Raw genomic sequence first — 25,440 nt, forward strand, 5'->3', positions numbered from 1 at the left:
GCCTCTTAAACCACACTCCACATGGAAACACTTTACCACTGGATACCCCCAAGTCAGCCTGGAGTCTGTTGGCTGCAGAAGAGATTGCAGCTCGACACAACACCGCCATTCCCAACTTATCAGGAGTAAAACATTCCATCGGGGAACTTCAATCTTGGCAGTGGATCTCCTGATCGCAGGGATGTGCAGCCCAGTTTACAGAACTAATGCACAGCTACGGGGTCTACATACTGGGCCTGTCTCCTTCAACATAAACGTGTACGTCATTATGTTTAGACTCTGAACAGGTCACTGCATGGGCGAGAATAAAATGGTGAGAATGCGCCAACATGCAATTGGCACAACAGCTGATTTTCCTCTTAATTGCGGCTTAACGTTCTAAAAAATACAAATGAATTGCCTGTGACTGCATAATGAATGCTAAGTGACAACAGTCCAGCAGAACAGTTCAGGCTCCTGAACGCCGTCGCAATCGTCACAGCAAAACACTGTAGTAGCCTAGGCTACAAGTCAGCTGTTGGCATAATTTTCCCGACTGCTGTATCCTCTTCCTGCGTTTCAGCTTAGCCGAGCCGCAACATTTTAACACTGTGCAGAGCAGTTGCCCAACACAGCCGCGGGAAAGCTCAAGAGAGGCAGCGTACTTACCATTGGACATCCTCGTTACATGATAACACCGCAGTGGAGCTCCGGTTTAGCTCCGTTTTCAGCCTTTACGCAGCCGCCGTCACACGCTTCAGATGCGGGTCTGTCCGCCTGGAAGCGGGGAAAACTGCGAATTTGGCCGGACAACCTTCGCTTATCCCAGTCAAAGCTACAGTACAGCACATTCCCACCGCTTCGACCTCCTCTCTCTCTCTCTCTCTCTCTCTCTCTCTCGCTCTCTCGCTGTAACACACATGCACGCGCGCACGCACGCACACACACACACACGCGCGCACACACACACACACAAACACACACTAACACATATATAGGCCTCAACACACTCACACAAGCTGCATTCGTGAACAGCTCTCCAGAGGTGGGACGAGTTCTCTCGTGCATGTTTGTGATTTTTACACTTTGCTGCAATGTCGTCCATTTGTTCTTAAACTTTTGATCTCACTTTTACATCAACTCTACAGTGTCACCCAAATGAAAAACTGCACGCCGAATAGAAACATATGCATTTATATTTTACTGTCAGTAAACTGGCAGACAACAATGTAAAACTCAAGCAGCACACTCAGACGACGTTATAGCACCATCTAGTGGAGAAAATAAATGAATGATCACTGCAAATGTGCCCCAAAGCGGTCACACTGAAACTACTACAGTGTTTACATTAATTTAAGGACACCAGTTTAACAGTGAAACAAAAAAGACAGTAAGCAAAGGTTATCAGGTTTAATGGGTACACAACCAGCCAGTAAGCAGCCCATCACGTGATCCAGTTTAATCTGTAAACCAGCAGGATAAGGCAATATTGGTGTTGACACAGAAGAATGTGTTGACTCTTCACCCTTTAGACAAGCTCCACACCCTGGAAGATCCCAAGGGGAACAATAAACATTAGGTTACTGTAGGCTGTTACAGTATACTGCACTACATAACATGATGATATAAAGTAGGGTTAGTAGAGTACTTTATTTTGCTATAGTAACTATAATAGGCTTAAAGCATAGGCCTCCTGCACTATGCTAGATTACTTCTACAATAGCCTGCAGGGAAATCCAAGTGTCACAGCAGCGGAAGCACAACAACCAATGCATGGATAAGTATATTTGAAAAAAACTTTTTAAAACTATACATTATCTACTTAATGATGAAGCATGAAGACATCCAATTTCAGAATTAGAATCAGAATCAGAATCAGAATCAGCTTTATTCGCCAGGTATGTGGACACATACGGGAATTTTTCTTTGGAGCATCGTTGCTCACACTGTGCTTACACACACAGAAAAAAAACACAAAAACAACCAAAACAAAAAATATACACACTAATATATACATACAATATATATATATATATACATACTCTATAAACAGAACAACATAGAGGCACAAGTGAACAAAGAGTTCAATAAAATTTTTAAAGCTACATACCAAATTGGGTGGTGTTGAACGGGCAAAGTGTGTTGTGTGTGCAGAAAGCCGTGTCAGCAGCGTAAAATAAAGTTATTGCACTTGTAGCAGTTATAGTAGTGTTTACAGTTATAGTTAGTAGGCCTACAGTGAGTTAAGTCTAATACAAATAATAAAAAAAAAGTAGTCCTGTCCATTCATGTAGTCATGAATGATCTAATGCTTCATGTTTTATGTAGTTTTATTATAGTCTGTGCCTTGTATTGTTTTGTCTGTATTTGCTTTTTGAGTTATGAGTTTTGTGTTTTAATGCACATACCTATTGTTGAGTTTGTGTTTTGTATTGTCTCATATGTTTTTAGTTTTTTAGTTTTATGTTTTTCATAGGCCCATCTAGGGACATTATTTTTAAATTAGCTTAGCTATTAATGCTGTGGTGTGTGCTACATATTTGTCCCTCTAAAAGTAAACATTAACAAAAGTAAAAACACAATGTAAGAGTTTAAAGCCAACTTTAATTTATACAGCTTTCTCCGTATGTAAATATGTGTATATCAAAAAATATACTTTATATTGCATTGCCACTTTTGTCAGTTTGACCAGCAGTCGGCGCCATCTTCCTTCTCTGTGCATGAAGGCCTATCAGTAAGTCCCCCTTTCACTTAAAAATGCGTTTGTTTATTGTTATCTTAGTTGTTTTACCTGCTTAGAATGATGTATGTGCAGTTTGACAACAGAAAGATGTTTTCACGATCATCTGCTGAAGGAGAAATCTACCTGAAATCCCAGTTTAACACATAGTCCTACCAACATGATTTTTTTTTACACTGAAAAGGGACTTTATACAATGAAGTAGGAGAAATCATGTGCCCAGTAGTGAGACTTTTTGGAATGAACAGGCATATTCTGGATTTTTAAATGAGGGAAAAGGAATAAATATCATTTTTAACTCTGTAATTAAACTTTGAGAGTATTTTAGGAGGGGAGGGATCTTCATATTTTACTTGTACTGGATGTTGCCAAATTCTATTCCTGCTTTTCCCAGATTATCACAAACAGTACACCTTACAAACACCAACACGTTGGTTCATATCCAGGGCAGTGTGAATTAGCCCCAACACCAAAAGGTGCTCAAGCCCCCTCTGTGTGTGTTCGTGTGTGTGTGTGTGTGTGTGTTTGTGTGTGTGTGTGTGTGTGTGTGTGTGTGTGTGTGTGTGTGAAATGACTTCCTGTTGTCTTTTTGACATTGGCAGTATGATACCTGACTGGAGGGGTCGATTAGCCCTGTGTAAGGGGCCAAAGTGCTGGATCAGTGAAAACCGAGAATACCCGCATCTCACCCCTGCCTGCCTGAACATCTCCATCCAGCAAACAGACTCTCCTTCCGCTGAAAACACCATCCCAATTTGTTTCATAAGGCAGGGCAACAAAAGGAAACATTGAAACCGCAGACAGATAATTATGGTACAATATGTCCTATGATTAGCTTCTCGATGTGTCCTGTAAATTCACCTGGAGATAATGGGTCATTTCATTGATTCCTTGCTAAGAGACAAATCCTGTTGAACATACGAGCTTCAAGGGCCACATTTGTATCCAGTTTAATTGGGCTATGTCAAGATGAATCCGGTTAAATTCTAATACAAATAAAAATGTCAGAGGACCGATGCCGAACTCAGAGACGATATCACATATTCAAATTCAAAAATAGAAATCACCGCAGATATTCTCGGGGATTTGGCTGTATGAAAAGTGTAGGTCTTGCATAATTTATTAAGAAAGCTGTAATCTATCCATCCGTGTGTCCGTGCAATGGCTTTATGTAGCCTACAGTCATTGATCATGTCGTAAATCCAGAAACAAGAGAGTTTACAGCGCAGATTCCGCCGAGGCTTCACATCCCAATGAAGCTCTGAGTAGCAGCCGAGCCTTTCTTGTGTGGTGAAAATGTTTGGACGAGGCGAGGTGCTCTGCCTTTAGTGGATGCCTGTAAAAATATGAATAATAATAATAATTAATTAAAAAAAATAAAAAAATACCCGAAGAAAACTGTCGCTTTTTTCAGCCAAGTTGGGCTGAGGTGACTGGTTCCCGGTTAACTGCGGATGTCCCTGACCAATTCAAGCGTCTTTCTGCTTAACGAGGTGGGTTGTCTTCCCCTTTTCTCTTATAATTTAATATTTTTGGGGGTGGTCGAGATAGTTGACGAATTAATGAGATGAAGGGGTTTGAAAGCAAGATGCACGCGTCGTGTAGCCCTCCATTACGGTACTTCCAGACATTAACAAAGTAAAGGCACGAGTGCGTCCTTGTTAGGATACCGATAATTAAATCAGTCAGGCTGACCTCATTGGGACTCTTTCACTCCGGAGTATGGGAGGCATGCGTTGGCACTGTCAGTCTGCCAGCAGTAATTAGGCACAGATGAGTTGCAGGGATTTGGTTTTGTTTGTTCAGGACAAACATTTGGACCAAAATAAAATAACAATTGGTCAGCTGGAGCAACAAATGAAAACCATCCGCAAGCACTGTGGAGCTGTTAATGCTTGTTCCACCTTAACATTTATTAGGCAATGAGATAAATGATGACTCCAGGATAAGCCACAGTAATTGCTTTTACTGTGCACACTAATTGTGTTGTCAAATAACATACATACAGTTAGAGTGTAATAAAACAGTTGTACTTATATTTGAACAAGGAAAACCATTTATATTCCACTAAATCCTTACTGTAACTTATTTTCTCAGTACGTTCCTACAGAATGACATCAGGAAAAGATGAATATTTGCAAAAAAGATTTTTTTTTTAAATGTGAAGGCTATAGACATTTAATTGAAATGAGTTTTGAAAATACTGAATATTAAAGTAGATGTTAATGTAGAGTGGAAATGTCCTCTGTAACAATGTTATGTGTCGCAATTGTTGATGCAATAGCATGTAGCTGAACACATCATTCTATTCGAATGAAGGAAAGTTGGATAAAATAATAATGCAATAAACCCTATACATTTTTCATTTTTTAGGTTGTGGTGTGTTTGCAATGAGGGTTGCTTGCTTAAGTCTGATCATCCTGGCCATTAATTCAAAGGTTACCATGACACTCTTTAGGTCACTCTTTCCTGACGGTCCCAGCGGGAGGTCTGATTTATAGAAGACATACAGTAGATAAAGAGAAATTGTATTTTCAACAATGAATATAAACTACTGCAGGTTGACAAACTGGCCTTACCGTGAGATAATCTGTGATCCAGGACACCCTTGGGGCGTCCATCTGCATCTCTATGAGCTTGTTTCCCACCCAGAGGGTGTTGAAGGTGGTTCAAAAGTCAAAGTGGGACTGTGCTGCCAGCCTTATCCAGCTGGGAAAAGGTCCTCTAGAGGAGCTACTAGATGATTGCAACTTTTGCTTCAGTGTGTGTCTGTAAGGCAAACTGCAGGGGGTCAAGTCAGTCTGTCTGCACTAGATTCATCCGGTGTGCTGGAGTACGAAAAGTCTCTCCAGCGTCTTGTTGAGGCAGGTCTCGCACTTCAAATTAAACATCTCCTCTTGAAAAACAAGCCACAAATGACTTGTGCAATTGGTGCCATTATATTTAGGTTGCATAACATTTAGTGAGATATGAGACATTTGCTTGAGAATGACGTGAAATATGTGTTTTCGTGTGAGCCCTTATATCTCCACCACTTTTCAACACAAAGTGACACCCTTGCTTGTAGTATTTACGTTGGCAGCTTCCTGTATAAAAATGAACTGCTCTGTGATCTGACCAAGAACGGCACCAGACATTATGTAACACATGGCATGTATGTGCTTTATCAGTACATAAAGTACACTGTCTGTATGAAGAGCTGCTGGGTGAAATCATTTCACTGGCATCTCACTGGCATCTCACCAATATCCCACCAGTTTACCTCCTCCCTTCTCTTGGTATGTGGACTTCAGACAGGGATCAGGTCTGTGTTGGAACACATACTGTATCTGCATGTCTGAACCCATCAAGTACCATGCAAACCTCATGAAAGGATTTGGCAGCAGCCAGGTGTCATCACCCTCCTCTCAAAAAATCAAAACGCAGCATCTCGGTGCCTTAAAATAGCCCCTCATCCATAATGCACCAGCACAGCTCTGCCCACAGAGGCGCTTCTTATGGGACAGTCTGAGAGACATCTGCACTCAATGCCTGGGTGCAGCCTCTGAAGCGTCTCTCTCTCATTTTCCTGCCTGTCTCTCGCTCAGCGCTAAGCACTGTGGAGTTTAACTTCCAAACCTTCATTCATTCATGTTTTATTCACATCTACTGCTGATGCAGAATTCAAATGAATTCTAGCTCAGTCTCTCTCCCACCCTTTTTTTCCCTTTTCCGCCTCACTGTTTCCTGCAACCTATCCTATGAATTATGGATCTCAACTTTGCTGGAGAATTTTACATTACCCGTTGTCATGGTTTTATGTTGTCACACAGGTCTGTCTTCAGAAGCATGATCTTACACTGTATCTTATGCTCAACATTCTGCACACAAATTAACACATGACGCAGATACATCCTTCTTCTCTTGAAATATTTGGTTGGTTTGTGTGTTGTTTAACTCCCACATCCACATCCACGACCCGATACCGGATAAGCGGCTGAAGATGGATGGATGGTTGGATCCACATCTGTATGTATCCACAACACATACACAGGTGTCAGAGTACAGCCAGCCATGAGATCTACAGAACACAGTCGGTGAACAGAGGGCTACTCTTGGGATGCCTTCACATGTCGATCAGAGACAACTTACATGGCTCCCATATCCCCTTACCACCACAGGACTTTCTCCTGTCTCTAAACTTTTGGATTTTGATGTGTTGAAATCCACAGTGGCTGAACTAACAATGTGATAGGACTGTAGAAATGGCTGAATTTTCCCTTAGAGATTTTGTCTTTGTGTTTGTGAGTTACACAACATGGTTGTGGAAACCCCTGTGTACTTTTAATATATAAAATTAATATTCAGGCGTCCACATACCTTTGTCCATTTTGTGTCTGTGATAATCCCAAGACGTAACTAAAATGAGAATATGATCCTTTATAATTTTTTGTGGAGTTTCTAGATCTGAAAGTGTGGAATGATGTAACATCACAACAGCAGTGAGAAGAGATTGAATTAGCGTGATTGTTGCTGTGAGATACATCCAACATAGCAACACCTGGTAATCTTGTTTGCCACAATGATGTTCTGTCGTGATAGAGTCCTGAACGAACTCACCATGCGGTTGCGATACATCCCATTGGACAGGCGAGGAAGAGATGAAGGGAAGCAAGGGGAGCAGCAGAGAGGGTGGGAAGGATGATGTGAAGAGCGGAGAGAGCCTCACTGACGTAGCAAAGGGTTTTGTACTGAGAGTGGTTGAGAACAAGAGAGGAGGTGGCTGTGGAGAAAAGGAGAGGGATAGGCTGCTTACAAGCACGCTACAGTACACTTCAGTGTTACCCAAGAGAGAGAGCACACCATGACTGACTAGCAGAGAGAGAGCAAGAGAAACGGGGAGTGTGCTCTCCTACCTCCAACTGAGTAAGTACGCTGCTATCTCTTCTGCATCTCACATCTCACTGCTGCAAATTGCATTGATAAACCTAACAATAGGCCTATAGGTGCTTTATGAATAATACCCAAATAGATAGGAATACAAGATACAGGTTTACTTTATAGAATTGGGAAAACCTTTCAACTCTGCTTTTGTGATTTTGAGTGAAAGTTTGAGAAATGTGAGTAGATGTATGCGGCTGTCAAAGTGGAGGGTGGCTGAATTTCCATCTACATTTGGAGCGTTTTGTACAAATTTGATATACGTCCAAACGCCTCACCCTCAGCGCTGACATTTCTGTGGAAAGTCTGAGTTGCACTAAAGGAGAAAATTGCATTTTATGCAGTTGTGTTACAAAGGAGCAGTGGTGGGAAGCTGTGGCCATTCTTGCAGGCGTTCATGCTTTCTCTGTTGGTGGGGGGAAGTAGTGCATTTGGGACCGCTAGGCTTCCTGTGTGGGGTCAATTAAATACTGCATGAGACAGAGCACTAAAAGCCTGTCCCGTGAGGAGCAAAGTGCTTTGTGCTTTGTGTGTGAGTGTGTGTTTGTGTGTGTGTGTGTGTGTATGTGTGTTGGCGCATCAGTGTGCAATGCCTTAATTAAATCTGATGAACCAGCAATGTTGAGAGGGCCTACGATTCCAATTCAGCTTCTGTTCCTGTTCCTGTTAAAAAACGCCTTTTTTATTATTCTTTACTTATCAAAGACATAAAACAAAGTCACAATGTAAGGAAGTATGCTAAATAAATACTTTTTTCATATTATGACATCTGTATGTTTGGCTGGTCTTATAGGACATCCCCTTCATTCTACAATTTGAAGTATCTCCAGTTGATTAATTTTTTCATTATCGGCTGTTATATGTAATCTGTGCACACAAACATCTTTTATTAATAAACCATCCTCTGTGTAGTCACAAAAATGTTTAAGACTCAAACCTGAAAGAAAACACGCTGTTTTTTTTTATGTGAGGCTGGTATGCATGAATAAGTAGGGCATCATTGCATATTGATAAGTTTGACATTCCCCCAGTTAGCTCAGCCTGTTAGCCAAGACTAACTGAAACTTAAATCAGGTCAGTTTCTAACAAACACATCTGATTTGATGAAGGATGCAGCAGCACTGTGCCATTCTGTGCTGCACTTTAGGTATACAGCTTTATGTGGGTTAGCGCTAGCCTCTTTGCAGTTTGGGGAAGTCAGATTGAGGCATCCCTGGAGGGGTGACAGCCTAAGTATGCACAGTGTAGCCGGTAAGGCCAAGTCGACAGCTGGGACAAACTATAGAGATTCCTGGCTGGACTCGCTGCATCCTGCCCCTTATGCTCCACTGTATGCCAACTGTATTCACTGTCGACCCACCCCTGTTATTACATTGTCCTCACTTCAGGAGCATTTCTCTTTGCAGTTAATACAAGATGATCCCAATTCGTACAGACTACTGTTACTGTGAGGACTTGTGTTGAAATTACTTGAAAGTGTTTATTTAAGGACTGCCAAGGGCTCATTACAGGCAGGGAGAAAGTATCTTGAGGCAACGTTAGAGCAGGAGGAGGGTGAAGCTGCTCTGGACAGGATGGAGTGTCAATCTGGGTGGCTCTCCTATTGATCCACTCTGCCCTACTCTGAATGCACTGTGAGAAGAGCTTTTCTCTGGCTCTAGATGATCCACCTCCGCCTGTAGTGCTGCATCAACTCCCTTTGCACACAGATAGTAAGGTGTCTCTTCTGAAGTCAAAAGTTCGGAGACATGGGCAGGTGACCGCAATGCCTCTGTGCTTAAATTTGCAGAATTGTTGGGGATATATGTAATCTGGCTTCTCTTATGTACCCTTTTGCAAGCCAGTCCCCAGTTAGTGCAGAACTTTTCAGTTGCTTACAGTACAGGAGTGTACTGGGTCAGGCTGACTGCGTTGCTCTGCGGTCCCCAGCAAGAAAACAAATAACGGGCTATATAATTTTTTTGGTACCTGCTGAAATGTGTCTGCATCAGCGCCAGAAAGTATACATGAAAATCTTCTTTGTTCTTTAATCAGAAATTTAAAAAATATAAAACATATTCATAACGTTAACACATGATACAGCTGACGTGTTCAGACAACATTCATAATATCCGAACTTTGCTTTGTTGTGTTAAATTAAAAATAACTGTGTATAACCCTTAAAGTAAAGCTTTTTAAAGTAAATTATTTTGCTATTGTGCACTTGTTTAAAAAAATAGCCATGCTGTGATTAGAATTTGCATGGGTTACCAGTTTCCTCTATTGCCTTGATTGTGAATGCCTTTGTGGACTTTAAAGGAAAGTGCATAAAAAGAAACATTATGAAGTCACCTGCATCACATTACCTGGAGGTCAGTGAACAACACTAGATGTAATATTCGGTCGGAGAGAAGAACAAAAGATCAAATTATTGCTGTGGATACTGAATGTATGCTCTAGAATGAACAGAGACACTCCTCAGCGGTTGTCTGTTCTTGTTCTCCATGTAGGCACTTTGTTCACATTCAGATGGGCTATCTGGCATCAGTGAATATAGCTGAGCCAGTCTCAAATCTGCTTTGCTCTTTTTTGAGGGAATTCATCAAAACTCAGTGAACTTTGACAATCCTCTGCTATCCTCTCCCCACTGCCAACCCCAGTCTGTGACGGGAGGAGTGGAAGGTGCGGAGAAAAAAGCTATATTTAGACCAACCGAACAGCAAAAAATAACAAAAAAGATTGTGCTGTTTATCAAAAGAAACGATTGTGCTGTTTATCTCTGGTCCTATTGTTCTAATGTACTGGCTACCTTCCTGTTTTCTTCATGATCTTTCACCTTTTCCCCTTGTCTTTGTTTCAATTCAATTTAAGGACATTAAAATTAAACACACATGACACATGACATGACTGACATTTATAAAAAAAAAACAGGATTTTTCCGTGTTTATGTTATCTCTCTCTTGCTTCATCAATCGATTTTGCTACTCAGGTATATTTTGTCCCTTCTTTCTGTTTCTAGCTCTCTTTTCATTTTTCTGTGTTTTCCCTCCCTCCCACTCTTTGCATTCTTCACTCGCTGTTTGAAAAACTCCAACTTGATGACTGCTTCATGCACAACACTAATGATGAAATAATTCATCTTAACGGCTCCAAATGGAGCTAGTGGCTCTTACTACAATGTGTTCGCATGTATGCATGCATGTGTTTAGATGCTTGCTTCCCTTTAATTTTAAAAAGCCATGTAGAAATGTAGCCCTAAGACATTTTGGTTAAAAGCCCTGGTGGAGTGCACTTAATCCTTAAGCAGCCAGTGTTGAATGAGGGTAAGGGAGCGCATGCTGCCAGCATAATGGATGCTGAAGTAGGGTCTTCAGTGCCTGCGGCGACCTGCAGAGAAGGCATGCAGCCCTGGCTTGCCAGGAACAATGATGCTTGTCTCCTACAATAGAGACCTCTCTGCTGGCTTATTAAGACATCTGATGGACTCTAGATGGCTGCTTGCTGACTCACCGCTGCATTTCTGTTCTGTAGGCTCATGCATCACCTTCCTGTCAGGAGGATGGTGCAGGGCAGGCAGACAGGCGGGCACAGCCCTGCCCTCCTCTTCCTCTCATCTCTCTCTTTTCATTTCTCCAATCATGCACTCCTCTTGTATTGGCTCCCAGTCCTCCACTATCTTTACACCCTTTATGTTATTGAAGCAGTCACCTCTTAAACTAGGAGAGGAATGACAATTAAAGAGTGTTGTCTCTCTGCATTCCCTTATCAAGTGAAAAAGGATACTCTGTGGTGTGAGACGAAACCGGCCTAGCTTTAATGTCACTTTTTTAAGGATGTCTTAAAGCGGCATGTAAGAGACACAAGGAGGAGAGGAGAGGAGAGAAGAGGGTGCATGAAAACAGAGAGAAGCTCCTATTCTTACATGTGGGCTGGCTCAAAGCTGAAAAATCCCACTGTACTGTACCAGTGTACACGGGCGTGTACACAACACTGCTGCAGTCAGGGCATCAATTTTGTATAGGAAATGGCTATTGAGGTAGCGCAGCAACGTCAGCTGTAAAGCACTTAGGCTGAGCATGCCTCCCTCTCTCTCCCCACTGTAACCACGGGCTGAGAGGAGGAGGGTTCCGCCTTTTCTGTGCAATGGGGGAGAAGAAAGCGCTTGCAGCAGAATCATGTCTGCCTCCGACTCGAGCGCTACAGGACTCATCTGTAACAAGGTACGCTGTTGATGCTCTCCCCCTTTTGTTTAATCACTCTGCATGCAAAATCAGTCTCTTCGTTCATGAGTCCCTTGTCTGTCTGCTCTGAGACATCTTCTTTCTTTCCTTTTCTCTTCTTCAGTCCCCTCTCACTCTTGTCTTAACAGAAGTCTATTCCTGTTCAATCACATTGCTAGCATCTCCACACTTCTCTCTTCCCTCCCTCCTTCTCCTCATCTTGTCTGGACATACTGTACTGCACACATACAGTTTCTTTCTCAACTCTGTAGGTTACTTTACAGCTTTGCATTGAACTTTTACCCCACTGGGATGGCCATCTGTGGAATGTCATAGATTAGGTTTATCTTAGGTTTATCTACAATAGCATCAAACTTTATTGTCATTTTACACTGAATTTCCTTTTGCGTTCCCGATCCATCGCACTCAAAAAAAGAAGAAAAAAAACACAGAGTTCAACAACAATTACACAAATAGTAAAAATATATACAACACATCAACAGCGATAACAGAGAAATGTGTTTCATGATATCCTTGGATCCACGTCTTAATTGCCAACACACCAATTTTGGTTCAGCAACAGGATAGACTGATATAAAAAAAGAGTTCCTAAGCCTGTTGTGTTGAAACAAAGGGACTTTAAATCATCTGTTAGAATCTGTTTACTGCACCTCAGCAAGGAAATAATGTATGAAAATACAAAAAAAGACATGTGTACTGAAATGACTTTGGAAAGTACCCTCTTTATTTCTGGAGCCTCATATTAACTTCAGATGACTTTGGATTATCTATTTGCACAGGACGAGTACTGTTTTGTCCCACATCACTTAAATTGCAAGCATGTTGAATTATGAAAAGGAGGAATGACCACAGCAGACACAAAGTGTTTCAATGTACATATGGTCATGTGAGTATTGTTTGAGACAGATTTGAAAGAACGTGAACCTATCTTTTAATAATAATTTCATATTGAAAAAATAAAGCCCTTCAAAACCATGCAATATGTGTTTTGATGTTGCTGATGAGGGGGGTCTGTTTTCCTCAGTAGTCTCAGTATATATTCTATTGGCTTGACAGTTGAAGATCAATTTAAAATCTTCTAGGTTGCTCATTTGGTCTCTTCAATTGACGCAAAGGTGAATTTTTACACCTGTCTTCATTATTCCTGCACATGGAGAGAAATATTAAACAGCCAAGCATCTGGGACTGGGAATGGCTTTGAACAGCGAAGCACTGAGGTCTGTGTCAGAGTTACCAATGAGCTGATGTTCCACGTAGTAATTTAAAACTTCCCACACGATTAAATACATTAAGGACTTTTATGTCATTCTTTGTATTGAAAGCTGAGACAGTTAATCTTTGTACTGCCAGTAGTGGGGAACAGGGAACAACACACGACTACTGGTGACAACATATTATGCGCATATCAAGTGATGTAATCATCCTAAAATACAGTACAATATTTTTCTGCCAATGCCTGCACTGTTGTCAGTTGTGGAGGCTATGATGTTGTTGAGAACATTCTGGTTCCAACATGTAAACATAATGTTGTTATCCTTAATTTCAGATTATTTGCATCTGACATTGACATTTCTGCAGGTTTTGCACAGCGCAAAAGACAAAAACCAGACAACAAAGACAATCTGGTCATTTTGCTCCTCAAAACTTTTTGGGAATCCATGCATTATTAAGCAAAACGGTGTGATGTTTTAATTGAATGTGTTTTAAGTTTTCCCTTATTTGTCATTACAGACATTTTCACTCTAGGCCCTCTTCATCAAATTAAAACAATGTCAATGTGCGACCTTATAAAAGTGTGGTCTGTTCACAGTAAGACAATACATATTTTGGACTGAAAAGTAACTGAATCTTACTTCAGAATATAAATCTTTATCCATCTGCAAATCTCCATTTGCTTCACTGTAATTAGGTTTTGTTTTTTCTGCTGGTGGACCCTTTCGATTCTCCTCCACCTCAGGCAGCCTTTGATATTCAAATGATATCCACAAAAAAAAAAAATTTGTGCATGGGAAAAAGCAAAGAAAGGTTGTGAATGGTGGAGGGGGGAAGAGAAGAAGGAGGAGGAGACGGGTAGAGGAAACAAGGTAAAAGAAAGATGACGTTGTTGTTGAGCTATCTTTATATTATGTGGGTGCTCCTGTCTGGTATGTGAGGAGGCTTCCCGCCCTGCACCCAGATGGGACTGCAGCCACCAGGGAAGAGCAGGGGGCTAATGGAGTGAGAGGACATAAGTAGGATCTGGTGAGGTGAGCTTCGCAAGAGTTTTATCAGCCTCAAAGTGAGTGAGTATTAAGTGTAAAGAAGGCGGCAGGTTCTGTATCTTTCTGTACTTTACTTGTTGTCCAATGAGTTTTTATTACTTCCTTTTACAATCATGAAAAAAGAGGCTGCTTTTTGTTGGTTTTATGTTTTTCAGAAATGTGATGTTCTTGTTATTTGGTAATTGACATTTAAGTTACAAACTTAATTACATTTATTAATAAAATTTGAATTATATGTTGTCATTTTTTTACTTGGAATTTGTGTGTTTAAGTGAGCGTTGTGCATCTGAATTTTGGAATATTCATTTCGTGTTTGCTTTTCTGAAAATGTGTTCTTTCCAAATGTAAATGTCAATTAAAAATGTTCCAATAGTATTACATTTTAAAATAATGTGTCCACGCTGTGTAAGGCTGTTGTATCATGGCTCCAATCATTTAGCATTCTTAAATGCCAGGTTCAATTCAATTCAATTCAATTCAATTCAATTCAATTCAATTCAATTCAATTCAATTCAATTTTATTTATAGTATCAATTCATAACAAGAGTTATCTCAAGACACTATACAGATAGACCACACTCCAGAATTTACAAGAACCCAACAGTTCTAGTGGTCTCCTCCAGAGCAAGCAACAGTGCGACAGTGGCGAGGTAAAACTTCCTTTTAGGCAGAAACCTCGGTCAGACCCAGGCTCTTAGTAGGCGGTGTCTGACGAGCCGGTTGGGGTTGTTTAGGTTGTTGCCACAAACTAAAACCTATTTAATTTAATTATGAATCATACCATCCAGTACATTACACATGTCCACTCACATATGACAGACATTTCGAAATGTGTTTTTAGTGAATATAAAAATAAATTTCAATTTCAACTTTTTAATTCTGACATATTGTTTGCAAGTTAATTCACTGATACACGAAAAATTTAGAACACAAACTTCAAACAGAAAACATGTGATTAGCTCTGATTTCTCTAGTGACGCATCCTTTGTTGATTCAGACTAATTGGATTTTAGAAAATGGGTGTAATGATGGATTTGTTACATTGTATACCTTGCTGAAGACTCTGGGCGTTTACCAACATCTGGTGTGCATGGCTGAGTGGATAAATAGAGTACAAGCACTGTGCTGGTTGTTGGTGTTGTTGCAGTATGCACATGTTCCCCTGAGACGGCTGCTTTGGAAAGCTGCAGGAACTCACTGGTCCTTGCAGGCTGGATCAAACGGTTTCAGGAAAGGATAGGCAGGTTCAGCGACAGGTTGAACAAGGAGAAATACATGGCAGACACAGAGGGATATGTAGGTTATCTGTTCGGAGCTGCATCCGAGCTACAGTTACTTAATCATTGCTATTTCTTACCAAGTAGCAACAGCTGCTACCTGTATGGTATTGTGGTGGATTTACCTCCTCTCTGCCTGGGCTGTAACAGTTATTTATCTCCTCTCCTCCTTTCTTTCAGGGTTCAGCCGATTCCTACACTAGTCGACCCTCGGATTCCGACCTGTCCCTGGAGGAGGACCAGGAGGCGTCTCGGCGTGAAGCCGAGCGCCAGGCTCAGCTGCAGCTAGAGAGAGCCAAGGTGAGAGCCTATGGGTGAAAAGTCTATTCTTTTCCTTAAATTCACCTTTAGAACTTGAGAAGCAGTATGTGAACAGCTGAGTCATCAGAGGTTGCTTGGCAATAGACCGATTTAATTTAAAGGGCTCATATTATGCTTTTTGGCCTTTTCCCTTTTATTTATAGTGTTATATGTCTTTCTGTGTACGTTATAGGTTTACAAAGTGAAAAAGACCAAAGTCCACTTACCATCTTCCAGAGAAAACAGTGTTCGCAAACTGCTCCAAACAGCTCTATTGTAGTCCGGCCTCCAGTGTGGGATGCCTCCTTCTGTAGCTAAAACAGAGAGCTCAACACACAGGGTGAATGCGGCAATGTACAACAAAAAATATGGTGTTAGTTGAAAATGAAACCACATAAACACATTCTGGTACAACTTCTAAATATAATCATGAACTTGAAATTGAGCATAATATGGGCACTTTAGATTCATAAAGATCTACTGACACTTCAGAGCAAATGTGTGTATAGTTGAGTTGGCCTCGAAAAAATAACCTTCAGACTAAAGATTTAGTTTAGTAAAGGCAATGTGACTGAATATAGTCATACATCTTATTTATATTTTTTCAATTTCTTTGTCTGTCATTAGTCCAAACCAGTAGCTTTTGCAGTGAAAACCAATGTGAGTTACTGTGGGGCACTTGATGAAGATTGTCCAGTCCAAGGTGCTGCTATTAACTTTGAAACCAAAGACTTTCTGCACATAAAAGAGGTAAGAGCCTTTCAGGATTAGGAGCATGTCATATGCAAACAAACCTTTGAACTTATTATCATCACATTTTGCAGCATAACTCCTGAGTCAAAAAGGTGTGTTTCACTGTCGTGCAGAAATACAACAATGATTGGTGGATTGGTCGACTAGTGAAAGAAGGGGCAGACATCACTTTCATCCCAAGCCCAGTCAAACTGGAAGCCATGAGGATAAAACAAGAGCAGAAAGCAGCAGCAAGGTCACCCAGAGTTCACTCTACTTGTCTCTGTCTTTCTGTCTGTCTGTCTTGCCCTAATTCCACTAGCTTCCTGTCTCGCACACTCTTTGAAAACTTTTTTTGTTGTGATGTAACTAGTTCTTGTTACTCTGTTTTGGAAGTCAGTTTCAAAAATTGCATCCTGAAGGGATTCTCGCATAATGAAGCTTTGCATTATGTTGCTCCGCAGGAAAGGAGGGAACGCTTCATCTGGAGGCTGGAGGTCCACCCCGCCATCTGCAGGTAAGTGGGACTAGAGAAATCCTGCTGCTCTGTCTGTCTGCTCTGCCTCTACTGAGACTGCATGCTCTCACAGCATCAGATTTAAATTCATTCCTGGGCTAAATTGGTTTCTTTTAGAAGAAATGTGTGTTTTAGGAAACAGTTTAACAATTATGTGAAATGACCACTCAATTGTGATCAGCCCTCCAAATTGTACACACTAAGAAAAAAAATTACTTTCTTGAAGAGCCACAATGTAAATGCACTTACCTTTAGACAAGCATGGCATGCATGTTTTCTTTGTCTTACGGAGCCTTTAAACTCAAATATTTTCTACTGAAGAAATTACTTATTGCCATTTACAGTGGGGCCAAAAAGTATTTAGTCAGCCACTGATTGTGCAAGTTCTCCTACTTAGAAAGATGAGAGAGGTCTGTAATTAGATATATCACAGAAAAACTTCCACTATGAGAGACACAATGAGAAAAGAAGAAAAAAAAATCAAGGAAATCACATTGTAGGATTTTCAAAGAATGTATGTTTAAATTATGGTGAAAAATAAGTATTTGGTCAATAACAAAAGTTCAGCTCAATACTTTGTAACATAACCTTTGACGGCAATGACAGGTCATACGTTTCCTATAAATCTTCACCAGGTTTGCACACACTGTAGCTGGTATTTGGGCCCATTGCTTCATGCAGATCTCCTCTAGAGCAGTAATGTTTGGGGCTGTTGCTGGGCAACACAGACTTTCAACTCCCTCCACAAATTTTCTATGGGATTGAGGTCTGGAGACTGGCTAGGCCACTCCAGGACCTGGAAATGCTTTTTGCGAAGCCACCCCTTTGTTGCCCAAGCGGTGTGTTTGGGATCATTGTCATGCTGGAAGACCCAGCCACATCCTATCTTCAAGGCTCTCACTGATGGAAGGAGGTTTTGTCTTAAAATCTCACGATACAGGGCCCCGTTCATTCTTCCCTTTACACGGATCAGTTTTCCTGTCCCCTTTGCAGAAAAACAGCCCCAAAGCATGATGTTTCCCCATGCTTCACAGTAGTTATGGTGTTCTTGGGATGCACCTCTGCATTCTTCTTTCTCCAAACACGCCGAGTTGAGTTTTTACCAAAAAGTTCCATTTTGGTTTCATCTGACCACATAATATTCTCCCAATTCTCTTCTGGATCATCCATTTGCTCACTGGCAAATTTCAGACGGGCCTGGACATGTACTGGCTAAATTAGGGGGACATGCCTGGCACTGCAGGATTTGAGTCCCTCTCTGCGTATTACTGATGGAAGCCTTTGTTACTTTGGTCCCAGATCTCTGCAAGTCATTCATCTGGTCCCTCCGTGTAATTCTAGGATTTTTGGTCACCATTCTCATGATCATGTTGACCCTACGGGATGAGATCTTGCGTGGAACCCCAGATAGAGGGAGATTATCAATGGTGTTGTGTGTCTTTCATTGTCTTACAATTGCACCCACAGTTGATGTATTCACACCAACCTGCTTGCCTATTTTAGATTCACTCCTCCCAGCCTGGTGGAGGTCAACAATTTTCTTCCTGGTTTCCTTCGACAGCTGTTTGGTCTTGGCCATGGTTGGGTTTAGAGTCTGACTGTTTGAGGCTGTGGACAGGTGTCTTTTATACAGATAAAGAGTTCAAACAGGTGCCATTAATATAGGAAACAAGTGGAGGACAGAAGAGCTTCTTAATGAAAAAGTTACAGGTCTGTGAGAACCAGAAATCTTCCTTGTTTGTGTGTGACCAAATGCTTATTTTCCACCATAATTTACATATAAATTCTTTAACAATCCTACAATGCTTTTTCATTTTGTCTCTCATAGTTGAAGTGTATCTATGATGAAAATTACAGACCTCTCGCATCTTTCTAAGTAGGAGAACTTGATCAATCAGTGGCTGACTAAATACTTTTTGGCCCCATTGTATTAGCTTTTATCGTCCTTGTTTAATGTTCCTTCTATTTATTCTGAAAGCCAAACAGAAGCCGAAACAGGTATGTTTTTCATTGGGCCTCTTCCCTATTAATGTTTTAAGAACACCCTCAATTATACTGCTACACTTAATGCATTTCAGTGCATATTTATAGCTCTTTACATTGCTAGTGACACACAGAGCGGCTACTACATGTCAGCTAAGTGTATGTGTTGTTACAGTAAATTCCCTTCAACATGTTTTATGTTTTCCACCCCCAAACCCTGTCTGTGCTTGTGGCCTGTGCAGACTGAACATGTTCCTCCATATGATGTGGTCCCTTCTATGCGGCCAGTGGTGCTTGTGGGCCCTTCGCTGAAAGGCTATGAGGTAGGACAACCATCTGAAATGCTTTTCGGCTAATACAGTTTTTTTCTGCTTATTCAAGTCGTGTCTTGTGTTTAGAGTATTTACTAACTGGATGGATCAGCTAGAACACTGGAGCCTATTGCTGTCAGTTACAGTGTCTCTTTTACTATTGGTGCGTGCCAAAATTAGATTGTTTTTTAAATCATACATACCTGACATGCCTTTAAATAATTTATCAAGTAAAAATACCAAACATTTGAAGCTCATAACATCTGAGATATGATTGATTTTTTTACTGCAGAACACATCACACCATTGAATTGATTACTTTTGAGCTATGCTCGTGTTTTAGCATAACAAAGGGATGGCAATGCCAGTCTGTCAGTCAGTCCATCACTTTGATCCTAACGGAAGTATCTCAACCTATATTTGGTAGATTGCCATGATATTTTACACAGGCATTCAGAGGAAGAATACTACTGACTTTTTTGATCCTCTGACTTTTCCTCTGGCACCACAAATCAATTTACGGTTTTCAATTAAATGTTTTTACAACTTAAGGATTAATTTCTATGAAATTTGGAACACACATGCATGTTCCCTGACATTTACTCCAGAACCGTTATCAGGTCAAAATTTCAATTTGTCTTATACTTTGGTTTAAGATCAAATACGGTAGCCTACCTACGAAACTATGCCATTCCATCAGCATCAGCTTACTTTGTGATTAATGGTAATTAGCATATATTAGCATGCTAACAAACTAAACTAAGAGGGTGAACATGGTAGAAATGAATCCTTCTACACATGCACCATTTTAGCGTTGAAATTTAAGAATTGTTTTTATCATTTTTTTTACACACTTCGATTACTGTTAATACCAGCCATACATGTGACATATTTGAGTGTTTGAGCTCAGTTTGTTCCAGTTTAATCTTGACTGTATTTTCTGATCCAGTAAGAGCTTGCCTGGTTTGATCTAAAGGGAAACAATATCGCCTCCATTATCCTATTACCACTGATACTAAACACCGCAGCCCCATCCTATTGAAATTATAGCACACACAACAGGAATCTTATCCATTTTGAGCGACACAAAACTGCATGCATGCCCCTTTGTATTAGCTACTGTTTGTTATATTCTCCTATATTGAACTTTCTGTAGCACATAGTGGATGAAATATTCGAAAAACATCAAGGTTCAATTTGATTACTCTTAGAATATGTTAATTTTGAATGAATCTTCAGATTATTACAATTTGCTAAACGTAAAGCGTGTAATTAAACAGAATTTCTCTGTGCTTCAACATTTTCTCTCTGCCTCGCTCCCCTCTGTGACTGTGCAGGCCGTGTGCCAAGCCGTTTGTTTTGTGCATGTGTATGTGTGAAATATTTATGCAGCGCTCTGGTGATGTGCTTTGGTATTGCTCCAGTGGTGAACACCAGCCTGTCTCCCTCTCTCTTCTCCTCTTGTTCTCTTTTTCTCAGATTTGGCTCTTGTGTGCATGGTATTATTTTCAGTAGCTCACCATTGTTCTCTCTACCTCTCTCTTTCTCTCTTTCCCTCTCTCTCTCTCTCTCTCTCTCTGTGTCTCTCCCTATTGTGCACTTTTTTCCCACTGTCATTGCTCTTCTTCCATCTCTCTGTTATATCGTGGAAGAGCAACAACACTGTACGCTTCACCCCCTATTCTAAAGGCCATCCATTTTTCAGGAGTGTTTGAAAATAGACTGCTTCACTTCATCCTCAAAAATGCATTCATGCAAACAAAGCCCATCTCTTTCCATGGCATCCTTAAAGATCCCCTCCACATATGTGTGAAGACTTATATAAATAAAATCTGCTTATTTAATATGTTTTTTGCCATTTCAACACAAAAATAAATTACCTGCTTTAAAATCTTCAAATTACATCACTACCCTATTGAAAAATTCAGACTATATAAATATGCTAATATTGTGAATTTCTAAAGTGTAACTACACTGAAAAGTTCATTCTCACTGTATGTGGACTGGAGGCTTCATGTTTTAACTCCACAACTAGTATTATTAATTTACATATTGGACTATGACTATGCTCCAGAATAGTTGTGATGTCACAAATTCTGCTGGTACATCCAAGTTTAAACTGAGATTCAATGTGAGAACAAATTAACGTTTCCCCTTCATTGTGGAGTTTGATTTTGCTCATTTCTATTTGGGCTGGGTGTGTTTGCTGGTGGTAATAACATCTTCCTCCATGAGGAATGTAATTGTTTTAACAATGAAAGGATACTGTTACTGTAATACTACTGTCTTATTATATTTGCCTAATTGTGTGTATGTTCTCATGTGACTCTGTGTTAACAGGTCTTTTTTTTTATCATGTTAATCTCACAAAGTTCTGTCTATCACGTAACTTTAAGTGGAGGCTGGTAAAGTACTTAGACATATTAAATAAGAGGGCTTAAACTAAGTTTTACCAAAATCGAATTTGAGTGAGAAATATGAGTAATAATGTTGGGCTAAGTGTGTGTGGACAGGTATACAATTCATAACACCAGTCTCTCCTAACTTCTCTCCACTCCTTCCTCCTATCTGTCACCTAGGTAACAGACATGATGCAGAAAGCCTTGTTCGACTTCCTAAAGCACAGATTTGATGGCAGGTGGGTACGGCTGTCTTTGTTGCTCTTCTGCAGCTGCACCTCAGTGTACAGTAACACTGTGACAGAGCTACAGAGCTGTTCGTGGGATTCTGCCTATCCCGTTTCATGGTCGATAGGACACATGGTGATGACGATTTATTTTTAGCTGCAAGAGAGTACAAGTTCATCTTATCCTTTGAAATGGAACAGTTGTGTATGTGATGTGATAAGACGCTTCTTCTGTAGGATCTCTATTACACGGGTCACTGCTGATCTGTCACTGGCAAAGCGCTCAGTGCTGAACAAGAAGGCCATAATGGAGAGATCCAACACACGCTCCAGTCTGGGTGAGTGATGAGAAGGTTGTCTTTAATCTTTTTTTATTCTAAATAAAGATTAATACCTACTTTGAAGAGATGCATCCTCTCTTGTTAATGTTAAGTCTAGACTAAATATAAGGAAGTGATGTTGCTCTGTGAAGCATGTCTCATACAACTTCACTGTCTTTCTTTGGCTGGTTGACAGCTGAGGTCCAGAGTGAGATTGAGAGGATCTTTGAGCTGGCCAAGTCCCTCCAGCTGGTTGTCCTGGACGCTGACACCATCAATCACCCAGCACAGCTCCTTAAAACCTCCCTGGCTCCCATTGTTGTATACGTCAAAGTCTCCTCACCTAAAGTAGGCCCACATAAAGTTTACAAGGACATTCTGGTTTATTCAAGTAAAAAGCCAAAAAAGTCAATCTTTTGTCAGTTGCGGCTTATCCAGTGTGAGAATTTGCTGCTCTGTTTTAGGTCACTGTAATCTGAATGTGTTTGGGTTTTGTAGTCTTGGTCAGACAAAACAAGATATTTGAAGATGTCACCTTGAACTCTCAGAACTTTTGATAAGCATTTTTCTGTATTTTATAGATTTAATGATTAATGATATTAAAAAATAATTACTTTATACAGTCTTAATTACAATGATTCGCAACTTATGTTGCTTAAATTTCCAGGCAGGTGTTTTTTTTATGACTAATGATGATGTAGTGTTGCACTTTGACCCCACAGGCTAAAGAGAGTTTAAAATGTCCACATTAAAAGGAGGTTGAAAAAAGAAAGATGTTCAGATTTCAGATGATATGCCATGATGCACTTGCTTGACAAGACTAAATAAAAGAAAATTATTAGAAATTGAATTAGATGCATGCATTTAATAACTTTTATCACATAATGTCCTTTTTTTTGTCTGGCTAATCTCACAGGTCCTTCAGAGGCTAATTAAATCTCGAGGAAAGTCACAAAGCAAACACCTCAACGTCCAAATGATGGCAGGAGACAAGCTAGCACAGTGTCCACCTGTAAGTCACTCAGCCCTAAACGGAAAAAGAGTTCACATTCATACAGTGATCTATCTCTTAATGGATCCTGAGTGGTGTACCTTCTTTCTCATTGCTCATTTTCCTATTTTTTGACTTATTAGGAGATGTTTGATGTCATCCTGGATGAGAATCAGCTGGAGGATGCATGTGAACATCTTGCAGAGTACCTGGACATTTACTGGCGTGCTACGCATCTCCCCTGTTCAGCCCCTGTTAACCCCTTACTGGACCAAAGCGTGGTCACCCCACCCTCAGCTAACTCCAGCCAGCAGGTAAGACAAACACACAACAGACGTTTTCATTAACATTTTGGCTGTATTACTTATCACAACCTTTCTGCCTCCTATGTCTATTCACTAGTTTTCTGAGACTCAAGAGTTGATAGAATGATCACTCCCACAGACATAGGTGAGCATAGATGTGTTTCTCTTTCTTACTTTGGCGAGTTTTACTCTTTTGACAGTCGTTTAAGGTTTTTTTTCTCATGAAATGTTCCCACTGCTCTACTGCAGGACGCCTGTGCTGTCGGCTGGGGTCAGACTAGGAGGGCATGGAGCACAGGGACCAGGGCGCCACCAGGGGGCAGCAGCAGCCCTCATCTCTCCAAAGCCAGCCACCACCTTCTCTGGCCACACCTGGGGCGAAGAAGAGAACCAGAGCAGAGTCCAGAAAGAGCAGGAGGATGGTGAGCTGAAGGACGAGGAGACACAAAAACAGGGAGAGGAGCAAGAAGAGGAGGAGGATTCGAGAGAGGAACCTCTCCACCTCACTGCTGCCCCCTCGGGAAGAGCTCCCTGCTCCCACCACCACACGACAACTCAGGGCCGCTTTCTACAACTGCACACCTACTGCTAACAAAAACGAGTTTAGCAGTGCAGTCACTGCACGAAACCTCCCCACACCCTCCTCCCACCCTGACCTTGATCCCAACTACCTGCTTTTACACTGGAAGTCACAACACCCACCTGGCAACGCTGAACCAGCCCATGTGTGATCAGACCCCTAGAAGTGGCTATCCCAGACACACATAGGCTAATTCAGCTCTCATTGTAGACAAATTACACACCTGTGAAGGTAGAGTATGTTAGCATACAAAATTGTAGCTTAGCAATGCTATCAGTATAACACAAAACACAAACATGAGTAGCTTTCCTTTGTCGGGTTCCCAGTGTTTCCTCTCTGATAAACCTGTCTTCCCCCTCTGGCCAAAGAGGGCAGAGAGTGACAGAAACCCACGTGTGTATGTCCTCCATCTCTACAGCTCTCTTTGAGCTGGCATTCCATTTTAACCAAACGGTTCCTCAAAGGCACAATTGTTTCTAGAAGAGTCAACATCGTCTCACCTGTGTTGGGACACCCAAGGAAAACGTTACTCTTCCTTTATCACTTGTTTTCTCTTGTTGTTTATCCAGTAGCTTTTTTAAATTATTTTTTATTTCCAATTATTTTTTTTACAGTAGGTATCTACACTACTATCTATAAATCATATCTTGGCTCTCAGTATAGCTGATCACATAATTATGCAACAGTGATACAAAACTCATGCATGACAAGCACAGACTTGCACATCAACAGTCTATTTGCATCTTTTGTCACAGCTGTGAATGTATAAATGCTGGTCCATTGTTTTAGGAAGGATTATTTACAATAACTGTGGTTTGTTTGCAGATGGTTGGTAGCAAATCCCATAACCTAATTAAACTGAAGAAAACAATTTATCCAAAAGAAATTGATTGAAAAAAAGTCTTTCGGACACAATTTGACAAACTCCCAGATATAATTTGTAGCATACCCAGATATCAGGAGATTCACTGATATTTCACACATGTGTAGATTACTCCAAAATGATGCAGATGTTCCAGTGTCAGGCTTTATGGCTCTGTCCTTTGGAGAAATCCTACTCTTATAACCAGATGTTGTAAATTATGTTTTAAAAATCAATAATTAACATTGGTTGTTTAAAGTATTTTTATTTATTTGTTTAAAAGGACCATAAAATGATAAATTGTGAGAGATTGAAAAAACACACTGTGACTTGGTCTTTTCCAATGGACTGTAAAACATAAAAAACACCTTATTGAGTTGATGTACTGTATGATTTCCAAATACAGTAGCTGTATTGATTGATAACACAGTTAAATATTGCCTCAGCATGTGTGCTGAATGTAATTTTGGGGGGAAATTAGCACTAAAATAAACAGCACCACAAATTACACAGTCA

General features: G+C 40.6%; 2 protein-coding genes across 3 annotated transcripts in view; one reads left to right on the forward strand and one right to left on the reverse strand.

Moving 5' to 3' along the window:
• Positions 1-905, reverse strand: part of adcy6b (adenylate cyclase 6b) — a 32,904-nt gene extending 31,999 nt beyond the window's left edge. Inside the window, 1 exon segment of the mRNA XM_034876992.1 lies at positions 649-905. The gene's annotated coding sequence lies outside the window, so the exon portion shown is untranslated.
• Positions 906-4,084: 3,179 nt separating this feature from the next.
• On the forward strand, positions 4,085-25,440 carry cacnb3b (calcium channel, voltage-dependent, beta 3b). 2 transcript variants are annotated; one of them, XM_034877046.1, is made up of 14 exons: positions 4,085-4,212; positions 15,578-15,697; positions 16,325-16,447; positions 16,564-16,685; positions 16,894-16,946; positions 18,925-18,944; positions 19,172-19,252; positions 21,820-21,878; positions 22,104-22,204; positions 22,383-22,534; positions 23,103-23,198; positions 23,321-23,491; positions 23,580-23,627; positions 23,732-25,440. In XM_034877046.1, exons 1-13 carry the CDS (start codon positions 4,174-4,176, stop codon positions 23,607-23,609), a joined length of 1,167 nt encoding a protein of 388 aa, XP_034732937.1. In that variant the 5' UTR covers positions 4,085-4,173; the 3' UTR covers positions 23,610-23,627; positions 23,732-25,440. The 2 variants fall into 2 exon arrangements, with proteins under 2 accessions (XP_034732937.1, XP_034732936.1); XM_034877045.1 differs by lacking the exon at positions 4,085-4,212 and adding an exon at positions 11,526-11,838.

This window comes from Etheostoma cragini, chromosome 7 (assembly GCF_013103735.1).
Source record: "Etheostoma cragini isolate CJK2018 chromosome 7, CSU_Ecrag_1.0, whole genome shotgun sequence".
Classification (NCBI taxonomy): Eukaryota; Metazoa; Chordata; class Actinopteri; order Perciformes; family Percidae; genus Etheostoma; species Etheostoma cragini.

Bases quoted from the DNA above. Each gene is read 5' to 3' on its own strand.
- cacnb3b (XM_034877045.1), top strand. From the start codon at position 11,794: ATGTCTGCCTCCGACTCGAGCGCTACAGGACTCATCTGTAACAAG. The intron at 19,253-21,819 runs GTAGGACAACCA...TCTGTCACCTAG, and splicing joins CTTCGCTGAAAGGCTATGAG to GTAACAGACATGATGCAGAA. The intron at 22,535-23,102 runs GTAGGCCCACAT...CTAATCTCACAG, and splicing joins TCAAAGTCTCCTCACCTAAA to GTCCTTCAGAGGCTAATTAA.